Here is a 21,186-nt window from a genome sequence, read left to right as displayed (position 1 = left end):
ACGTATATATATACCTACGTTGTCTGATTGTGAAAAACCATTCAAATGCGAAATTTCACTTTTGCCGATTTTGCAAAAATAACGCACGTGATCACTTTTAAGTTTCTTGGCGTGGTGGATTATTTTCGGGACAAATTTCCGATTATAAAAAATTTGGCGTTTTCGTCGACCAATGAAACCGATTTAACCCCAAAACGAGCATCAGAAATTGGTCGTCCGGCGTGACTAACCATCAGCAAATTATGTCAATTTCGAGTTTAATTCGAGTAATTGTGAAAATGTGGCAGCCCAAATACACGCATATCCCGGAAGTCTAAACCATAAAAATCACCTGGCAACATAACACGGGTGGACTAAAATTAGAAGCAGATAAAATGCCACCCAGGGAACGTAAACACTTTCTCATAGTCAAAGTAGTTACAGTTCCAAACGTTTTCATACTTTTTATAGGGAAGAAAAATCACCAGATTTAACCAATACTCTTATGAACTACGGGGTAAAATTTATCCATCTGGGGTACAGAAGGGTGTACAAATTTATTACTATCTTATTTCATATGTGGAAACTCTGAAACAAAAAACATAAAAATGGATTTCGTGGGAAAAAAACGAATAGTGAAAAGGATTAATTTGTTAATTTCTTTTTTCCAAATAAAAAAAAACAGCTACCACACGTATAACCATTCCCATAAGTAACTAACCAGATTTAACCAAGACTATTATCTTAGATCCAATAAACTCTGTGCACAAATTTATTATTATCTTATTTAATAACTCCGGGATAAAAAAATATAAAAATGGAAGTTGTAGAAAAAAAAATACACAATGACTTTCGTTTCGTTTGTAATATACAACTTATTCTTTCGCAATTAGTTGAATCAGATATTTAATGAAATATTCGATTGCTAGTGCTGGTGTGAACGCATTTCGTTAAGATATGGGTGCCTACATGTATCACAATCGCCCTCAAAATGAAGAATTAACTTTCATGGCAAGTCATAGAAAAAAAATGTTCTTGGGAATTTTGTTCCTTATAAAAGCGTATTTTGCGCATTTTACGACTTCCATGCCTGATATTCGACGCGTTTTGCAAGGTCATATGACGTAAAGTGTCGTTATTTTTGCTTACTCGCCTCTAAAGTGGATGAAACGTATTGTTAATGTAAGCGTAATATCTTAACTCGCGTCTATATCGCAATCTAAATAGCATATTATTTACTTCAATTTAAACCAACAAATTATTCATATATAAAATTGAGAAAAAGTTTGGTTGATCGATTTTTGTGATAGAGGAACCTCTTTCGTGTTTGTGTAAAGATAAAAAATAATAGTAAAGAATGTTTTTCAGATATCTACTAAATAACAGTCAAAATTTACTATTACTTGCTATTTGGATATAGACGACAAAGCTTACAATAACTTATCCAGTCAAGACCAATCAATATAAACTAACCAAAACTAACTTTCGCTGTGATATTGTTATCTGTTCAGTTTCCAAATAGAGTTGTGTTCACTTATTTTTATATCTCATCTTGCTCAGTAGGAACTTCAATGCTAAATTAAATTAATCAAAAATTATAATTGCGTAAATGACATTTGCTGATTCGTTGTGTTCATGATGTTGAGGATTTATTTGCAAAGGAATAAAGATTTAATAAAGCCATTGAAATTAAATTGGTGGTTACCTCAGTTCTGCAGACTTAGTTGATGCATAATTTGCCACAAAATTTGAGTCCAAATGATGCTTCAACAAAGTAGTGCAGTTAATAGATGCCTGGAAAGGTTGTGTAGTAGGTATATATTACAAAACCAATGGCATCGCCACAGAGGAGGTCGATGGACTTAATGGACCGATCAAATCCATCTGCCATTCGAGCTTGTACTTTTAAACGTCCTCGACATTCTGGTGAAGGGGGTTCGACAAAAACAACCGGTATATGTCGGTCGAACTAAGCAATTACGATATTTTTACGCGCTAAATGCTGAAACGCCAATCTTCGATCAAATAACCAACACCCTGTACAAATCGCCTAGAGACGCGAAGTGAGTATTTTTAGCAACAATAATAAGAAAGCAATACACCCGACTGAAGGTCGCGATTAACTTGCCCGTATGTCACTGACCTTAAACATCGTCGATTTTTTTCTTATCCTTCGGAAAGTCTTTCGACGACAAAAATGCAAGTGGATTTAATGGAACGAGATTTTTCCTCGTTTTTCTTCTGATTGGCCGAATGAAAAACAGTGCATAAGCGAGCGAAGACAAAAAGGGTCCTCATATATCTTGAAATTATATTGCATATATTGTTGCTAAGATTATAGTTCAACGTTTCAGTAGTCAATAATTAAAAATCTGAAGTATTGCTGATGATATTAAGAAAATAAGAAACGTGATTTTCTAACTTCATTTGAAGAAACAATAAAAAGCAATAAACACTTTCGGTCTGGCAATTTTTGTGCCCTGCTCGAGCAATTTTGCATTTTGCACACGGCCTACATCGTTACTAGACCAAGAATAGCAAAAAAAAAACTAAAAGCACGCAAAGCTGTTTTTTAGTTTACAATTTACACCCTTACACACTCTACTCAATTTTTTCCTTTTTTGATGCTTCTTGACTTTTTTTTTGTAGACGAGTTCGGCTTTCATTAATTCGTAACTATTCACTTATCGAACTATAATATTGGAAATGGGCATTCTTTTCCATCCATACAGCAAACAATAATTCAAATCGGTGCGTAACAATAATCGAAAATTTATTTAGGAATGCAACTTTCACTCATTGAAATAGCTGTTAGTGCACTCGTTTTTTCTGTCCCTTTCTCCCTCACTGCGAGTAGAATGAAAGTAGTCGCAGTAAAGTTCAGATTTTATTTTCAATGACATTTCGAAAGCTTTCAAAGCAAAGTCCACGCACGCAAAGCAACGCCCTTGACCCTCTCAATTCCCTTTGAGCGCGGACACGCCAGTTTTTCGAAAATTTAATGTTTGAGTTTCATCGATAAGAACAATAAGAACAAACTGGTGTATATTATAATTTACTTGACTGTATTCAAAAGATCCTCTTCTGGAAAAAGAAGATTATACTTAGAATATTTTTTTAAAGTCAATCATTTCTTTTTGGTTGTTTATTTGTTTCAGTATTAACAAATATAAAACAAAATGGATTGACACCCCATTTCCGCCACAATTTAACAGGTTGCTAATATAAACATTTACAGTTCTAATGAACTGGTCGTATGTCGGTGTTCGACAAATGTTTATATCAGACAGGGAAGGAGCCGTTGCCCATAATGGCCGACTGCAGTCGACATTTTTTTGGCCACGCGGAATATGGAGCGACTTACGGTTAGAAAATGATTTTTACAAGAAATCTGCTAGCCTTGTGGTCGTATAAATGAATGCTTTTTAATACACCTTGATTAAGTACGTAGAAAAAGTGGTAATTGACACCATTTTACCTTTTGTCTTTCGTTTCCCCCCTTTGAAGTCTCGGTCGATGAAAACTCACCTGGAACAAAACATTTCGGTAAATAATTGAATTATATACCTAGTTGATTAATACGAGAGAGTAATAAAATGTAAATCTGCAAATCGCAGGGATCATTAAACTGGGTGGACAACTTACGGATTATATCGTAGTTTTCAGATAAATTGCAATGAAGCGTTTCCGTATTTCGGTTTTTGAGACGTCACACTTATTTGCGTACAATAGAAAGACGAGTTTGAAAAATGAAAGTAATCTGACAGTGGCGTTACTATTATTGGGGCTGGTTTAATTGACTAGTCAAATTCTAGAGTGTTATCTATCATTATTTAATAATTATAATATGAATTTTATAATGAATTATTATGTGTTTGTGATGTCCAATTTACCTACATGCGTTTTAAAATTGCACAAGAAATCACCTAGTAATAAATTATTTCTTTTAGACAATTTATCTAATAAAAATATAACATTTTAAGTACTTTGAAACATCAACGATTTTGTTTTTTCCTATATTTAATATATTGCCCATTTGCTTTAAACGGAATTATGTTCAAAACAAGTTATTATTACAAAAGATCGTTAGTTTTGGTTAGTATGTTAGCGGTCTATATTGCCGTTTTCATTTTCTGTGTCTAAAGTTTTTGTAACTGTTTTCTTGTTGGTTTTCTTGTAGTTGATTATCTAAATTTTTGGCGATAAGCAGACAAGCAACGTAGTATATGTACATCATATATGGACCGTACAAAATTAAGCATTACAAAATAGAGCAACCAACAAGCGGTGAAATATCACACCTAAAAATTTGTAATAATTTTCTTTCATTTTATTACCAACACCTAAGTAAAGGTAATTAGGAATGATTGAAAAAAATCTATTCGTTTAAGTAAGACTGATATTGTTAATTCAAGTCGGGGAAATTTAATTCCAATAAAAATATTATATTTTGTTAGAAAATCTCCATTAATATTACATGTGCCTGACTAAAAGGACTTTTAGACTGTTATTTTAAACATTTAAAATAATAATTTTTGATGCTTATTTTCTTATCTGTCAATTAAAATATGAATGTTTGTCCTATTAATTTATAAAATGAAGCAAAATCATCTTTAATTTTGATCAAATCATTAGCGTTTTCTATTAATTTTCCTTTTTTTTTCTCTAATCGTATAATCAACTCTCTTCAAGGAATACCCGAATAACGATACCATCCATTTAGTTCCGAGGACGACGCGATGGCGACGTAAAGCACAATATAAATAAATATTAATAAATAAATTTAATTTCATTGTATTTTTTAAATTATTTCGGTCAATGGTCAACATACTAGTAGAAATATCTGCTGACACGAATAACACCAGAGTATGTACTCATGAGCCTGAGTAGGAAGTAGTAGTTTGGGCTACAATTTATATAAATAAAGGAAATTTCAATTTGATGGGACTTAACTTATCAGCAACTGAAGTCACTACATTTGTCACTGACGTTCGGTTGAACAGCTGCTCGTCCTGTCTGAAAACCTTAGTCACCAACCAAAATAACAAAAACTGATTTAATATCCATTCCACATTTCCATATTTTAATTATAATATCAATATATAAAAAAAACGGATAAAACATGATTTTCTTTTACGAATTTTAATCCTAGCCAAGTAATCCGTTTTCCTAAAATGCTGACTCGTCCAGTATAACGAGAACGTATACCACTAAAGTACATAACGATACAACAATTAAAAATGTCATGGTAAAACAAACCATATAACTGAGGAAGTTTTACGATGGTTCAAAGATTTCGTTTCCTTTGTGGCTTCGGTTTGCTGTTGATATTGACTCTGCTCCATGGGAACTTTCTTATAATATTACCGTGTCAATAATACACATGTCAGGTGGGAAAATATGCCGTTTGTTTGAGTTGGAACGAAAATCTTTTCGATAACTTTGTTGCCACAAGCATTTCCGTTACGTTAATAACAAACATTTTTTTATTTGGTTTAGGACTAAGCTCTTCTTCAAAAAGAAAATTACCAAATGTACAGCCAATGAAAGTGCATACGAAATACTTCTGATTAACACTAAATTTTGGAGCTCCCTACTATATATTTTTTTAAACGGAAACGAAATTGGAACATTCCTGTGGCACTTTTTAACTATAACTGTATACACAGAAGCGAAGCGACGCCCTTTACCGACGACGTTGCTTTTGGGGGCGGCAGAATAGATCCCAATGCGGTTGCTAAGTGCCAAAACGGCTCGTTTCCGTCTCCGATCGATAATGGCCCGAGAGTGGATAAAACGTGAGTAGAATAATGGGAAAAAATGCATTATTACAGTTTGTAGCGGATTTTTTTTTTGCTGCGACGGGGGAATATTACAAGTGATTAAAAACTAGTTCGGATCAAGATCAGAAAAATAAGTGCCTGAAGACGTGTACATCCTCAACAATTTCTCGATATATGGTGGCCAAAAAAAATATAGACTGTAAAGACGACATAATAGAACGGTTATGTATTTAAAAGCCTATAATTAACATTTGGTCCGTAGCGAGGGCCAAAGCATATACAAATACACATAACCTCACTTATACTTTTTACACTGTACGATACCTAGCAGCGTTGCAAATGTTTTCGCATTTATGTTAAATGTCGTTTTGCCAGTTTATGCGACAAACATCACGACAGGAAACGTATAAGAAAACGCACACGTTTAATGTGGGCATCAAACCCAACAGCTTTGCCAGTATGTACACACCGAGCTGTCGTCGTCACAACAAGCCTTTGACCTTCGCTCTCCCGGACCGACCAACTCTGCCCGAAGAATTCCAAAACGAAAGCCAAAACAAAGCCAAGACACATCTGCGTTTACAATTTTAGCTCATGAGAGATGAAAGCACAAAGCCCCAACGATTTTAACCTTGAATTCTCAAACCATTACGTCTGTGTAATCTAAAGTGACCGAACGCACACAATTATACGGTGTAGTTGGGAATTAATAACAAACGTTTCGAACAAACTTTGTTTTTATTACGATCGGATTTGGATCGATGCGGGAGAAGCAACGTATTGTGACAAATTCCTCCTATTACGTGGATTTTTGACCCCTACGGGGTACCAGCTGTGCGGAGTTAGCTTTCAGGTTACAGGCTGGAGGGTGCATCGTCCTACATTTACGCAGAGGCCAGAGTAATTCGTCAAGATACAAAACTTATATATAGAATAGTTTTGAAAACTGAGAGTGAGATATTAACTAAACAAGGTCAAAATTACGTAAAATAAACCTCCATAATATACACCAAAGTTAGGCGTCATCATTGGGGTGTGAGGTGGTCTATTCGATTATGTTTCGACATTTGGGTAGCATAGGAGCGAGTCAACGGCCGTGACATGTCCTAGTGGGTTCGTTGCCACTGCAAGGCAAACCGGTGGGAACAAAAACACGAAACAGGATGAGAGTGGTTATTTTCATGAAGTCTACGCCGAAGCTCGATATTTTCCTTTGCTGCTGCGTCCTGGTATAAATAGCATCGCAGTCCAAAATGACCAAGAAAACAAAAAATTTCCGGACTAAGAATTATATACGAATATACACAATAATGTCCCACCGAAATGTTTTTAATATATAGTACAGGCTTTTTTTTTAATAGGTGTACGATATTTCACAGGCTGCTTCTGCAAAACAAAAAATCGATACAATTTTGAAAACACTAAGTGCTTTTTTTTTCAGTAATTGACTACTTTAATAAAAAATAGTCAAAAATCAATTTTAGATACAAAGCAATAATATCACGAGTTCAACGACGTACAAAAAAAAGTAAGATATAAAAGTTACTCCAAATTGAATGAAAGAAAATATGGTTTGATGCTTAAAAGATATGTAGTAAATATGGTAAAAAATGTAAGGTGGTATTAAAATTATGTTAAAAAACAATGTGTTGTATCATCAATGATGGTACAGTCATACGGAACAAACATTACCTGATCTTGATATTTCCAGCTTTTCCATTGAATTCCATAAAATTGATAATTACTTTGACCAGACAGATATAGCAATAATATGGTATTATTCCATATAATTCCATAATCTATATACCCCGGTTGTATTCCTGTATGCAGAATGTTGTTAATGATAACCTGTAGGTATTCGAACACTCAGCAGAATTCAAAAATGTTAACAGCAATGTTATCAGTTTTAGCACTTTTGCGTCGTACGTCGTAATTTTTTTATTTTAAATAGAATGCCCTATTTATTTTTATTGCAGTGTTGAAGACGTCAAATTTAATAAGGTCTCATGATTTCAAAATTGTGTTTATATTCTGAACTAGAGCAAAAAGTTCTAGAACGTATAAATATCTCCAAAACTGCCAAAGCTGAAACGATTAAATTTAATACCAGCGAATTTTTGAACATGCAAAATCCGCAAATGATAATAGCAATATTGTCAGATTTCGTAATTATATTTATAATTCTGGTAACCTCTCACTTGTTCAACTGTGTTTAAAAACAAACTTCACAATCCTGCTGTTAACATTTTTGAATTCTACATGTTAAAAACCCACAGGTATGGAGTTTTTTTGCGTCCAGTTTTGGCCGCTTTGGAGATATTTCCTTTACTTTTTATTAACTCGGTATATAACAGTGTTTAAACAAAGGAGATAATTTATCAGATTTTTAGTTATAAAAAATGCTACCATAAGTTTTTAATTTAATTTCAAAAATGTTGTGGTTGATTTTTGCAAAATATAAATGATTTTCAAGTTCAGTGGGGTTCAGTTGGATATGTTAAAGATATAGCCATTAGATATTTAATGAAAAAGCTACTGACCTCAGAAATCACATACCTAAATATTGGGTTAAATTTTTTAAACATCGTACACATCGTACAATAAAAAAAAAGTATACCCACGGATTTAGGTTCGAAATTTCAAAACGCCTAACATTAAAGCTGCATCCGCACCCCTCTGGGGCGCTAGTATGGCCTTTTTCGCACCCCGCAAGGTCGACGACCTGAAGAATCTCGTCACGCGAGTATCCATTTGCCGTCAATATAAACACCCCCAAAAAGGTTGTTTCAATAGTGCGTGCACACCCCTCCCCCAGAGTAGGTGAATACGTATTGAAAGCACGTGGGTCTGTCTATCACCGATATCGATTCTGAGGCAGTTGCCGATATGCACAGTCTCGCATCCTATATACTCATAGTGTCGAAATTCGACAAACGACAATCGTATCGATTCTACATTATTAGACTATACTCGTTAATAATATGCACAATACCGAGTCACCAACAGATTTTTTTCTGTTTCACCTATTGTCAGGCATGTGTTCCCAATTTACCGATAGCTTGACGCATGTCCAGTGTAAATTAATAAACGGTTACTTAGACAAATCGAGACAATTCGTTTTGACGATTTGAAGAAACCAACAATTTTACAACAAAGTACCTATAGCATATTTAAATGACCACACTTGAGCAACAATTGCAGCTTTAGCAGAAGAATGTGTGGAAGGAAATCACGTCTAAGCCCAAAAGTGACCCAGTGGCAAAAGCAAATAGCACATGAAGCGGTTGTCTGGTGAACAATAACCATGCAGGTGGAGGCTACAAGGCAACTGAGAAAAAAGAAAATGCCAACGAATCTATGTGCTACTGCAAGGCCACCAATAGTGATAGCACCAAACACGACAAGCTTTACAGGGAGATAAAGCACTGCACTCGCGTAGTATACATTACCGGAATAATAACAATAAGGGCAGTAATGTAATACACCTCAAAAATTAGAGAAGTAGAAAGAACAAAACAAAAATTATATGAGCACATAAAGCTGAAAAAAGTCTTAAGTCAAGCCCCAATTAAAGCTATGCAAAGGAATACCTCAGAATTCCTCACAGCAGACGTGCTAAGCTACTGATGAGACACTGTCAACCTTACAGGCACCTATACTTAATTTGAGTGGAGGAAAACAATGAATTTAGATTCTGCTAACAAGAGGAAACGGCCACATAACGTATTAGGCCAATGTGATGACGTATCGAGAGTGGCCACGACTTAGGCCAAGAAGACAATATCGAATCTGTGAAGTTAATTCGAGAGACGATCCTAGTTAAAACTCAATAACTATAGAGGAAGTCACGATAGATTTCTTGGGTTGCAGCGACGGACAAGTTAAAAGATAACTCTTCCACCAGAAATCTGTAATCTGTTCGACCATGGTTGAATAATAATATTGCTAAAACTTTAAGAGACGTTGACAATAGAGGTTGTGGCTTAGTTTAGAAATCGCCCTTTCGTTGTACAGCCTGAAATTTCCTCGTTCATCTCGAGGCAATACGTTTCAAAAGTCCGTCGTACGCTTTCCCGAATTAAATGTGTACATTTCCCACGGAACAGCAAAGCTCTTGCATTTGTCGTGTCCTGCGAAGTCCCATCAGTAGTTTGTCATCATTAGTCTAATCCGAAGTTATGGACCAATCGTGATGGTGTACGGGCGCCATCGTGGGTCTTTCATCACGATCAAACAGTGACGCGTCACAGATTAAGGGAACGGCCGCTCTAATGACAGGGAAATCATACGCAGTTTAATTAATTTGACGTATTATCAACGTATTAATAATATCCCTACGCTTGCAATTACAAGATAACGTTTGTATGCAAATACAACAAGCCGACAACTGACAAGAGAAAATGCTGGACATTATTTTTAAATTTCTAGGAGGCGAAATAACATTTTTGAATGTTAAATCCTGTTTTTTGAGAAATAATCTTATATTATAGATAACTAAAATGAAAACCGTTTTAAAGTTGTCATAAATGCGACTCTCCTTTTGCTCTACCTCTTAAGGGAAAGTGGTGGGGGTGTCGAACATTCTCGGAAATAAATATTTCGCGTGAGCAGCTTGATTTCGATCGCTTGTATCGCCGCTAGGGAGCGTTTTGCGACATCACTATAAATACAATTTATTTCTTCAAAAAAAACTAATACAACGATATCACGTTTACGTTTGCTTCAACAAAAAATTGTCAAATAAGAGTCTAGCACTTTTTATAAAACTTCTCGATTCCTCCTGCGTCGAACTGTCTAGTTCGACTTAACAAAAACCGACGCAAGAGGAATACAAAAGTTTTATAAAAAGTATTACAGTAGCCTGTGGAAGTTTCCTTGAAAAATTAAGAGTCTAACATGCTAGAAATTTAACAAACTTTTTCATTTAAAATTTTGAAGTTCGCTAGTAAATTCATTCTGTGTTTCATGATGATTTGAGTGAATGTATTGTGTTGTTTTGGAAAATGTACCCAACAACTAACGATCGTAGGAAAAATATAGTATGCAACGCGTATGGTAATAGTATATTATGCAACAAGTGCGTTAATAGTACATTATGCAACAAGTGCGGTACACGGCATTTGACTCACGAGTTTATTTGACACGAGCGGAGCGCAGCGGAGCGAGTTTTTAATAAACGAGTGAGTTAAAAAGTTTACCGAACGTGTTGCATACTATACTTTTTCTACGACCGTTAGTTTTTGGGTACATTTTCGCAAAAACAAGAAGAGTACATTCACTGACATGACCGTCAGAATTGACAAACGTCAAAATTCAAAGCGTGGGAAATATCTCCGAAAATATCCGATTGCTCCCAAATCCGTGCGGTAAAATCCCGGAAATGTCCGAAGTGGCTCGCATTCATGGGAAACGAAACTGACGTGGTAAAGTGACGCTTCCCGCACGCTAGATCGGCGGGTAATTAGGTATTTTACAGACGGGAGTAGAAAAAACTTTTTATTGCGCTCCGCTAGTGCCAAATAAACTCCTGACTCAAATGCCGTTTACCAAACTTGTTGCATAATATACTATTTCAATTGTTGAGGACTCCAGAAATGAAAATGCGATTTTAGCGCCCTAGGTCTAAAATATTTCACATATATTCCCTCCAATAAACTTGTATAAAATTTTATGTATAAAAACTCGGTGAGAACATAATGGAGAATATATACCGGGTTAGTGAAAAGTACCAGAAAAAGAATTGAAAAATGCTAACAGCAATATTGGCAGATGATATTTATAGTTCTGATAACCTTTTACTGTGATATATTTCTAAATTTTCCTATGTAAAAGAACCTCCAAAATTCGGAGATGTCAACAATTGTTTTCTAGCAATGATAAATCTGACAAAATTGGTGTTAGAATTTTTGAATTCTGCATGTTCAAAAACCGGCAGGTATTGAATTTTATCGTTCCAGCTTTGGCAGTTTTGAAGATATTTACGCGTTGCGATACTTTATACCGAACAACAACAATTTTGAAATTATCAGACTTCACTAAATTCGAAAAGCGCAATTCATTGCAATAAAAATAAATAGGGCACGCATTAAATTTAAAATAACAAAAATTATGGCGTGTGACGTAAAAGTGGTAAATCTGACAACATTGCTGTTTTTGACAGTTTTAGAGTTATTTAAGCGCTTCGATACTTTTTACTATCCCGGTGATCAAGAAGATATTTCTAAAATTGAACTGAGGTGGCTTTTACTTGATGAAAATCCATTTATCAAAATAAATAACAACTAAAAGTTCAGATTTTCACGAAATTATATATTATGACATGACAAACTATACCGAAAAATGACCGTAAAACCTTAATTAATGTTGTTGCCAGAATTTAAGTTCAATAAAGGAGAGGTATTTAAATCTAATTGATCGTTAAGCAATACATTTGAATGTCTCATTTAACTCTTTTATACACAGACTTCTTAATACGCCACTCTCAACAGAAAATTACAACAAAGAACTTAATATCATTAAACAAATAGCACTGAACAACGGCTACAATTCGTCCATTATAGATAAAATTATAAATAAAAAACAAATACAGACCACAGTGAACTCTATTTATCCGAAACCAAATACAGAACACGAACAATTTAAAACAATTAGATACATAGGAGAACCTAGCGAAAAAGTTTAAAAACATTTGTCAAAATGTGATTTAAAAATAGCTTTCAGAACTAACAACACAATAGGAAAATATTTAAAAAACAATAAATCGAAATGTCCAAAATCCCAAAAATCAGGTGTCTACAGGTTGAAATGTGGATCTTGTCCTAAAATTTATATTGGACAAACAGGTAGATCCATAAAACATAAACACAGAAAAACACATTTTTGACGACAATTTTGATATATTACACACAGCCACAAAAAGTAGAAAATTAAATTTATTGGAAGCCATGGAGATTAACAAAATGAGACATTCAAATGTATTGCTTAACTTTCAATTAGATTTAAATACCTCTCCTTTATTGAACTTAAATTCTCGCAACAACATTAATTAAGGTTTTATGGTCATTTTTCGGTATATATAGTAGCAGGTAGTTTGTAAATATTACATTTGATAAAGACACGGTGTTGTCGAAACAATTGTCATGTCATAATATGTAATTTCGTGAAAATCTGAAATTTTAGTTCTTATTTATTAAGATATTTCTATCCTTTTCATAAACTTAACCCATCTGCGAAAATGCTAAGAGGGTGATATTTCCTAAAAACTAGAACAATTTGGTTGTGTCGCGTGTTGACTTTATTAAAATATTAAAAAGTGTCATGATATTCGTATGCTATCACAAGTGTGTTACGCTGAATGTAACTTCTGCATTGTTTTAAAGTTATATTTTTTACGGCTCAGATACATGGTACGCAAACATGTACCCTAGATACCCGGAACATGCACAATCTCGAAAATTATCCGCTATCGGTTATTAACCTACGAAAGTATTATACAGGGTGTTGCATGCGTCAAAGTTCGACTGCGAGATTCGCTAACCAAAAAAACAAGTTCATATCAAACGTAGGTCATGAACAAATTAGGATGATTGGTTAGCAAGTTCAAGTGTCGTAAACGGCATTTGAATGACGAGTTTATTTGACACGAGCGGAGCGAGTGTTTGATAAACGAGTGACTTAAAGAGTTTACCGAACGTGTTGCATTCTACAATTTTTCTACGACCGTTAGTTTTTGGGTAACTTTTCGCAAAACAACACGAATACATTCACTGACGTAACTGAAAAAGTTTACTTTTTCTGTGGCCCATAATTTTTGCAAAACAACAAGAATACATTCAATGACATGACCATCAGAATTGATAAACGTCAAAATTCAAGTCGTGCGGTAGTATTTGCGAAATCATCCGACTGCTCCCAAATCCGTGCGGTGAGCAATATTTTACAGAAGGGGCATTAAAGTAGAATGGGGACGTTTCTTTAAAAAAATGAAATAAAATTTTGAAGAAACTAAAATTAAAAAACAGCATTTTTTTCTTTTTAGAACTGTTTATCAACGGCACCAAAAAATGAATGTTTAGAGTCAAAAAAGCTGTAGTGAAAATAACGAAAATTGCACAAAAATCAGTGGCGTACAATATAGCATCTCTTTGAACTGCACTGTAACTGTAATCTAGTTAAAGCGAACATTATAAATTTGAACAAAAATTGTATTGTATGAGAGTCAGGACAACCACACCTCAAAATGAACCCCAATAAAAATGGTGGCTCGACTCCCGTTTAGCCGAAATGATTTCAATCAAAGATTGCATTTTTGTCTTTTAAAATCCTTGAACGTAGAAATACAAACATTTTTGTGCGGTAACGCATTATTTTCCGGCCTTTAGAATAGTCAAAATCAATTACATGAAAGTGATGTTTGCTCCGAATTATTGGTTAGTTCTGGTTAATTTGTTTTAATTTGATTTAATTGATTTCGGCGGTTCTAAAGCGCAGAAAATGAATATGATGCATTTCCACGGCATTTTTTTTATGTTTGTAAGGCAAAAATATATTTTTTTATATAACTGATTTCGGTTAAAGGAAAATTTCCCAAAATATTCCTCTTTTCCTCAACAATTTTTGCAATAAGTCTTTGGCTTTTTTGTCGGGCAAGTTTGTTGTACCACCTTATAGCCGTTGCGATTTTAAAATAGGAACAAAAACGGCCTCTCAGATATAAATAGTCCGATACAGTCGACAACAAAAATTTGTACACGTTGCAAGTGCGTGGGCAGATACCAACATTAATTTCTCTTTCGATACATTGCACAATAGACAAGCGCAATTTTACCAATTTCTGTTTCCGTCTACCCATTGGCCAATTCGTCCCAATTATGGTCGTGAATACAGATGCTGGATTAATTAGTGAACGCAATTATTTTAAATCGCCCGAATTGGGTTTAAGAAACAAAATTGTTAACTTTGTTAGGAAATCGAACGGGTGGCAAACTAAAAATCAGATATTGCTTAATAATATAACTTTTAATAAATGAATTTTAACATTTCGTCAACAATTTTAAAGGGAAAATGAAAAACATTTTTTAATGAAATTCAGTAGTTGCTGTTTAGTCAGATGTCTCATAAAAAAAACCGGAATATGTGAAAAATGTTTATAATTCTTTATTTTGCAAATGAATTGTGCGATTTGGCTAAAAGACAACTAAAACATTAGTTTTAAAAATACTGCATTAATTTAAATTTATTTATTTATTTATTATTAAGCTATTAATATCATATGCTAGGCACAAAAAAATCAGTTGTTTATCACAGATTGGTGAATCAAATATGTTAAACCCAAAAATAATTTAACATTGGTTAATTGGTTAATTTGAGTACCTGAAATAGATGTTAAAAAAGGAAAGAAGAGAAAATTGCTTACAAGAGCAGAGTTCATATTTTATGATTATTTTGATATATATTTATTATGATTATGCATATAAAACTAACCAAAATGTATTAATTTTTCTGAAGAATTCAGTATCCAGTTTTTAGTTGTTTTTCTTTTTGACTGGAAAATGTTTTATTTGTTGCCGGGTCACTTTATACATTCGGTGAGCTAGACGTAAGAAGGACGTCTACTTGGGTGAATTTTTTTTTTTTAGTTTCCGTACGGCTATATGTAATATCCCATAATGTTTAAAAATGTCATTTCTTGGATAGAAGTATTTTTTCTTTGCATTGTTTTTAAAATCCAACACTTAACCGTTTGAGATTGGTGACACCGACCGCGCCCCAACTTAAATGTTTCCATAGCAACAAAAACTTTGTTTTTCCAAACATTTTTTCAAAATTATTATATATATATATATATATATATATATATATATATATATATATATATATATATATATATATATATATATATATATATATATATATATATATATATATATATATATATATATATATATATCAACTGTCGAGAATAATGCAAAAAATAGTATCTTTTCTCAAAAAAAAATGTTGAAAACATCCAGTAAAAAGCGGACAACTAATTCTACATCGAACTTTCTGCGTTATGTTTAATCCTATTAACGATTAATATTATCAAATAGGAGCCGTTAAATGGAACGAAAGGGTCGCCGGCGTTGCCATTAATACATAGATATCGATGGTGTGTCCTGATGATAATATTTATTAATTTCAATGCTAAATCAATAATATTGTTTGCACTTTGGTTCCAGTAATGGACAGGTAATTTGTGAATAATTGTTTATTAATAAGGTTCGCGCGTGTATATGAGTAATAGACATTGTGTGTGCATTACGTTTTGCCAAATGCGGATAAATAAGTGATATGTTTAGATGCGCCGCTAGGCGGTTGCCCTTGACAGGATTCGGCCTCGTCCTCTCTATGGTTGCAAATTTTTCGATGCAGAATACTGAAACAACCGAAATTTATCGAATTTCGGTTGCGCCTTGTTTCGAATAGAAGTCATAGAATAGAAAAAAAAACTGTCATCAATGCTAAATTCAAAAGGTATGTTCTCATTACTAAAGTTCATGCCATTGTGAGGAGGCCAACAACACATTATTTGGGTTGATATGTTTAGGCGTAGATCTTCTATATATTGCGTTCTAAGAAATGCAAATAATGACCTCATGGTCCCTTGGGTATTATTTTATGTATTGGTGAATGATCATTAGGTAGACCAGTACTACGTAATAATAAGAATAACAATGTGAAAAATTGATATGCATTAATCAATAGTGCAATATTTAAATATAAGGATAACTTAATTGTCAGATATAGCACTCTTCGAAATTATCTGAAAATTTCACATTTTTATCAATGTCTAGAAAACAAGTGACATAAAAGATAAAGAGTGTTATATAATTATATATAATATGTCAAATTGGCTCAGAAAAATTTTAGTGTTTTGTTTTATGTATGCAAACCTTTTATTTATTTATTTTTGATACTTTTAAAAATAAAAAAGTTACAGTCACTCAAAATGGGCACTTGGGCACCTAAAGAGATTAATATAACAAGACGCTCAAATTTGTGGCAATACGTAATTTTTTTTTTTTTTTTTTGTAACAGGATGTCTTCTTGCCTGGAGGAAATGAAAATTTGATGGCGAAAACATTGTTTTTTTCTTTAATTTGCGAATTAAAATATAAAATTGAAAACAGAGGTCGAACTTTGCTGAATTTTATTGTTGCTGACGAATATTTTCGAGCCAAATTTGAAAATATAATTCCCGGGGCAGAAAAGTTCCATTTTTAATTATTTAAATTTGTTTTTAATAAGGAGACTTTCAGCGGAAAACTATCACTTGAAATAAAAGATAATAATAATGTTTTATTTATTGTCTTGTTCGCGTTATTTTCCACTGATTTTTTTTTCGATCGAGCTACAGGGTGCTAAATTTTTAAGAAAAAAATGAATTTTTATCATCATGTTTTCTATCCAAATATTCAGAATCATTTCTCTGTCAGTTAGTCTCTGGACTAAGAAAGAAATGTATGTTTTTTTTTCTGCGAAGAAAGTGCGTCTACGAAAGTAACTCTAAAATAATGATGTGAATTTTTAGCAAAAGCGGTGGCAAACTATCTTTTTCAAAAATATTCAGTTCAAAACTTAGCGTTGAATCGCTCGGCGCTTTAAACAATCAAATCGTCAAACATTTTCCTATAGCATGCAAATTGTGGCCGCTGGCTACGTATTAATACAAGACAAAACGACTTTTTCTCCGCTCTCATATTGGGAAATGAAAATATGCCTACAACATTGTATATAGTTTTTATTTACCGGGATACCGAAGTAATTTAATTGTTGTTCTCGTATGTTAATTCGTGTTCTTTTGTGTATTGTTTATTGTTACTCCGCGGTGCGATTTACAACATGTGCATTGTTAACGGCCTAACAAACAAAACATAACTAAAAGAAATTATTTAACTGTGGGCCCGTATGTTTTTTTTTTGTTGAGAGGGAATGCAAATTTGCAAATGTGAAAATGAAAGGAGCGTAAACAAGTGTCGCATATTTTTAACGCTCTTGCAGATGTGAAAATGTTAATTTCAAGGATGTAGAGACCGAAAATATGTTTTTGGTGTTGTGATATTTTCGTTTGAATCATCTAAAGAGCTCGCCGCTGGACTCCCACGAGCAGGGCGATTATTCAAAATACTTAACAATCACTTTTTATTCTAAGCAATTCTCGTTCATACTGATGATAAGAAAACGGCTATGATGTCGTTTTTAATTGACAGAGTCGGATAAGGTAAAGTTTAGAGTTTTTAACTTATCTGTTTGTATCCATTTATAATAACATAAACTGCGCAATTCCTTAATTGTTATTGTTATACTTACAATACCAACAAAGTTTCTTCACTTTTATTTTATGTAATTTAGTATGTATTTTAATTTTTGTATACTCCTTGATGTTGCCAGAAATGGCAACACGAAAATTTCAGGCAAACCATTTGATTATTTCGTTATATTGACTATTTTCAGAAATATTTCAAGGTTGGCATTTGCTGTTAGTGGTATTGCGAGTTATTTTAAACGTCTGCGTTTTCAATACTTTTTTCTAACTTAGTTTCTTCCATAAATCGTGAAAGCTGCAATGGAAAGTATGGAAAGTATATAATTTTCATATAGTTTCACGTTTTCATTAGAAAAAAAGTTATTAACAATATTTTTATTCATTCAGTAAGTAAGGTTGATAAATAACTCAAAATAATTGTTTGGATTGTTTTTGGATGTTTTTTTGTGTAATACAAAATTTCTGAGGTTTTGTTTTCTTAAAATAATTGTCTAACAGAAAGCAAAATTGCTAAAAAAAAATGCGGATTTTATTTATCCCAACTCACTTTAAAAAACAAAGTGAGTTGCGATAAATAAAATCAGCATTTCTTTTGTTTTTTTTTTACTTTTTTTTTTGAAGAAAGCAAGAGCTTTGTGTTACAAAAAAAACTTTTTTGATAAAAATCGAATTAACAATTTTTGGTTATTTATGAAATATCGTTTATGCTGTGTGCTCATTGCAACTTTTTTTAATCCATTTTTCATGGCACGGTTTGCATTAAATTTATCGTAATATACGAATAGCTAACAAATCGTAGCCATTTTTTGACACTATCAAATATGGTGATCTGGTGTGCTACACGACGAAAAATATTTAAAAAAAAAACATTGAAAGTATATGGTTGTTCATTATATGCGTCGTTCCATATTTTACCCCCCTCCCACAACATTTCTGGTTTTATTTTCGTATAATAAGATTCACAAAAATTAATCCCATTTTTACTGACTTTCCAAAAATAGGAGACAAATTAAAAAAAAAAATTAAATCCATTATTTATGCATAAATTGAATATAATTATTTGTTACATTATAAACTATGCAAAGAGCAAACCCATTGTCAAAATGAAGCGCAGAAATAATTTTTAAAAATCAAAAAAAAGATAATAGCATCAATGCAGAACAATGACGAGAACAATACCTAAAAACTTTCTTAAATACTGGTTACCATTTGGCCAGTCCCCTATTACCTCTACTTATATATACATGCGCCAAATATTGTTAATGTGAGGAATAATCCCTTTCCCTTGGCAGATGTTATGTATTATACTGTTTTCTTTAATAAAAAAGATCTTTAATTTAAAAAATCAATATTTCACCCGGTGTTAAGCGTCATTACCAATTAACAAGCCGGAAAACGAAATGTTTAATAAACGGCCACTCCTTGGCCGGCCCACAGATCGCCTCCGTGTCAAAACCGCAGACACGGTCACCAACGGCAGCTGCGCGCGGGGGCGTCAGTTTCACCAACGGTCGTGGTGAAACTACCAAAACTAACCAAAACTAGATACGTAAACAACATAAAGACCCACCTAGTCTCCATGCCAATGGAAACGCCGAAAATAAAGTTCGTCCGGTGGTACGAGAACTTTCCGCCGGCGAATTGGTGCTGTAAGGTCGCCGCGGTACCACCGCCGGCCGGTACCAACACGAAACCGGGTACGCAGCTCGCTTCGCCGACCGTCCACAACACATACGCGGGAGCGGCGCTCAATAATACGCCCTTGCCGAGCACCCAAGTAAACCCGAACCCTAACCCGTGGTGGTTTCGATCCTTATTACTGACGTCAGACGTGGGATATCTACCAACGACTCCCTGATGATGGTACAAGGTGGTCGGTACGACGGGTACCACTTGTTGCTGCTGGTTATACCAAATGACAGATTGGTATTGACAATGGTTGTTATGGATCCCGGTTCGGTTGGTATTATTACTGTAAGCACCGACGAGCAGCTGATGGGACGACGTTAACATGACCGCGGGACCCGCCAGCACTGAGGCGCGGCGGCGGCGGCGGCGGCGGCGACGGCGGTGGTGAGACGGACCGGAGAGAGAGGAGACGCGACGCGGCGACCAGCCGGTGGGGTCCGTCGTCGCGACGTTGCCACGACGCGGTCGATGCGTAAACGAGGAGAAGGGCATTTTCATTCAATAGGAATATACGGAGAGAGAAGTCCACGCGAGAGAGATATTTTTCGGTGTTTGGCGCGTGTCGGAAGAGGTCTACATTTTTCAAAACACTTAACGCTGTGTGTTTCTAATTTATTCAGGTTTCAAAACGCTTAACGGTGTGTGTTTCTAATTCATTCATTTTTCCCGTAATGTGGCTATCTAAAATTGAGTTAATTATTTATACAAACGAGGTTGCTTAACAGATAGCATGGAACAGACCAATCATAGAGCAACAAGAATTAGAAAAAAGAATATTTGCAAAAAAAAATAAATAAATAAAGATAAGGGCAAGCAATAAAGTAGCAGGAGATGTATTTATTTATTATCTCTTTGTAATCTCCAATATGTCGCAGAGTTTACAAAAATTACGAAATAGTTGCAAGAATGCCGATTAACGTACAAAGTAAAACTACTATAATAACTAGTGTTGGGACTGGTCAATTGACCACTATTTAATTGACTAGTCAAAAAATGTTTTAAATAGCATCTTGCAATTGTAAAGTGCTATTTATCATTATTTTACAATAATATGTATTTTATATTAAACTATTATGCCTTTGTGATGTCCAGTTTACATATAACCCTATTCAAGGAATATCCGAATAATGATACTTGACGATTCAGGGAATCCGAATAATATTATCGACTAAATTAGGTTCCCAGAACCACGCGACGGCGAAGTAACGCAAAATATAAATAATAATAATAATAATAATAATAATAATAATAATAATTATTATTATTATTATTTAAATCATCTACCAAAAAAAAAGAAACTATTTTATATAGTTACAATACATTAAAGAATTTGTGAATTTGACTTATAACAAATAGCCACTTAGAAACTTAAGTTACAATTTACCAAGAATAAGCCACTTAGTTAATTTTTTTTTAATGATTTTAATT

At 33.8% G+C, this 21,186-nt stretch overlaps 1 protein-coding gene across 2 annotated transcripts in view; it reads right to left on the bottom strand.

Annotated features, from left to right (window-relative positions):
- LOC132699627 (protein gustavus) overlaps positions 1–21,186 on the bottom strand; it is a 105,364-nt gene that overhangs the window by 37,086 nt on the left and 47,092 nt on the right. The window contains exon 1 of one of the 2 annotated variants that reach the window (XM_060666448.1): positions 19,640–20,114. The exons of the other annotated variant lie outside the window; for it this stretch is intronic. Coding sequence (XP_060522431.1) covers positions 19,640–20,082 — 443 coding nt within the window. The 5' untranslated portion in view covers positions 20,083–20,114. Of the gene's footprint in view, positions 1–19,639; positions 20,115–21,186 lie in introns of those variants that run through there. 2 annotated transcript variants of the gene reach the window in all.

Source organism: Cylas formicarius, unplaced genomic scaffold (genome assembly GCF_029955315.1).
Source record: "Cylas formicarius isolate icCylForm1 unplaced genomic scaffold, icCylForm1.1 PGA_scaffold_3__17_contigs__length_32017465, whole genome shotgun sequence".
NCBI classification, from domain to species: Eukaryota; Metazoa; Arthropoda; class Insecta; order Coleoptera; family Brentidae; genus Cylas; species Cylas formicarius.
This window is presented reverse-complemented; position numbering and strand designations above follow the sequence as displayed.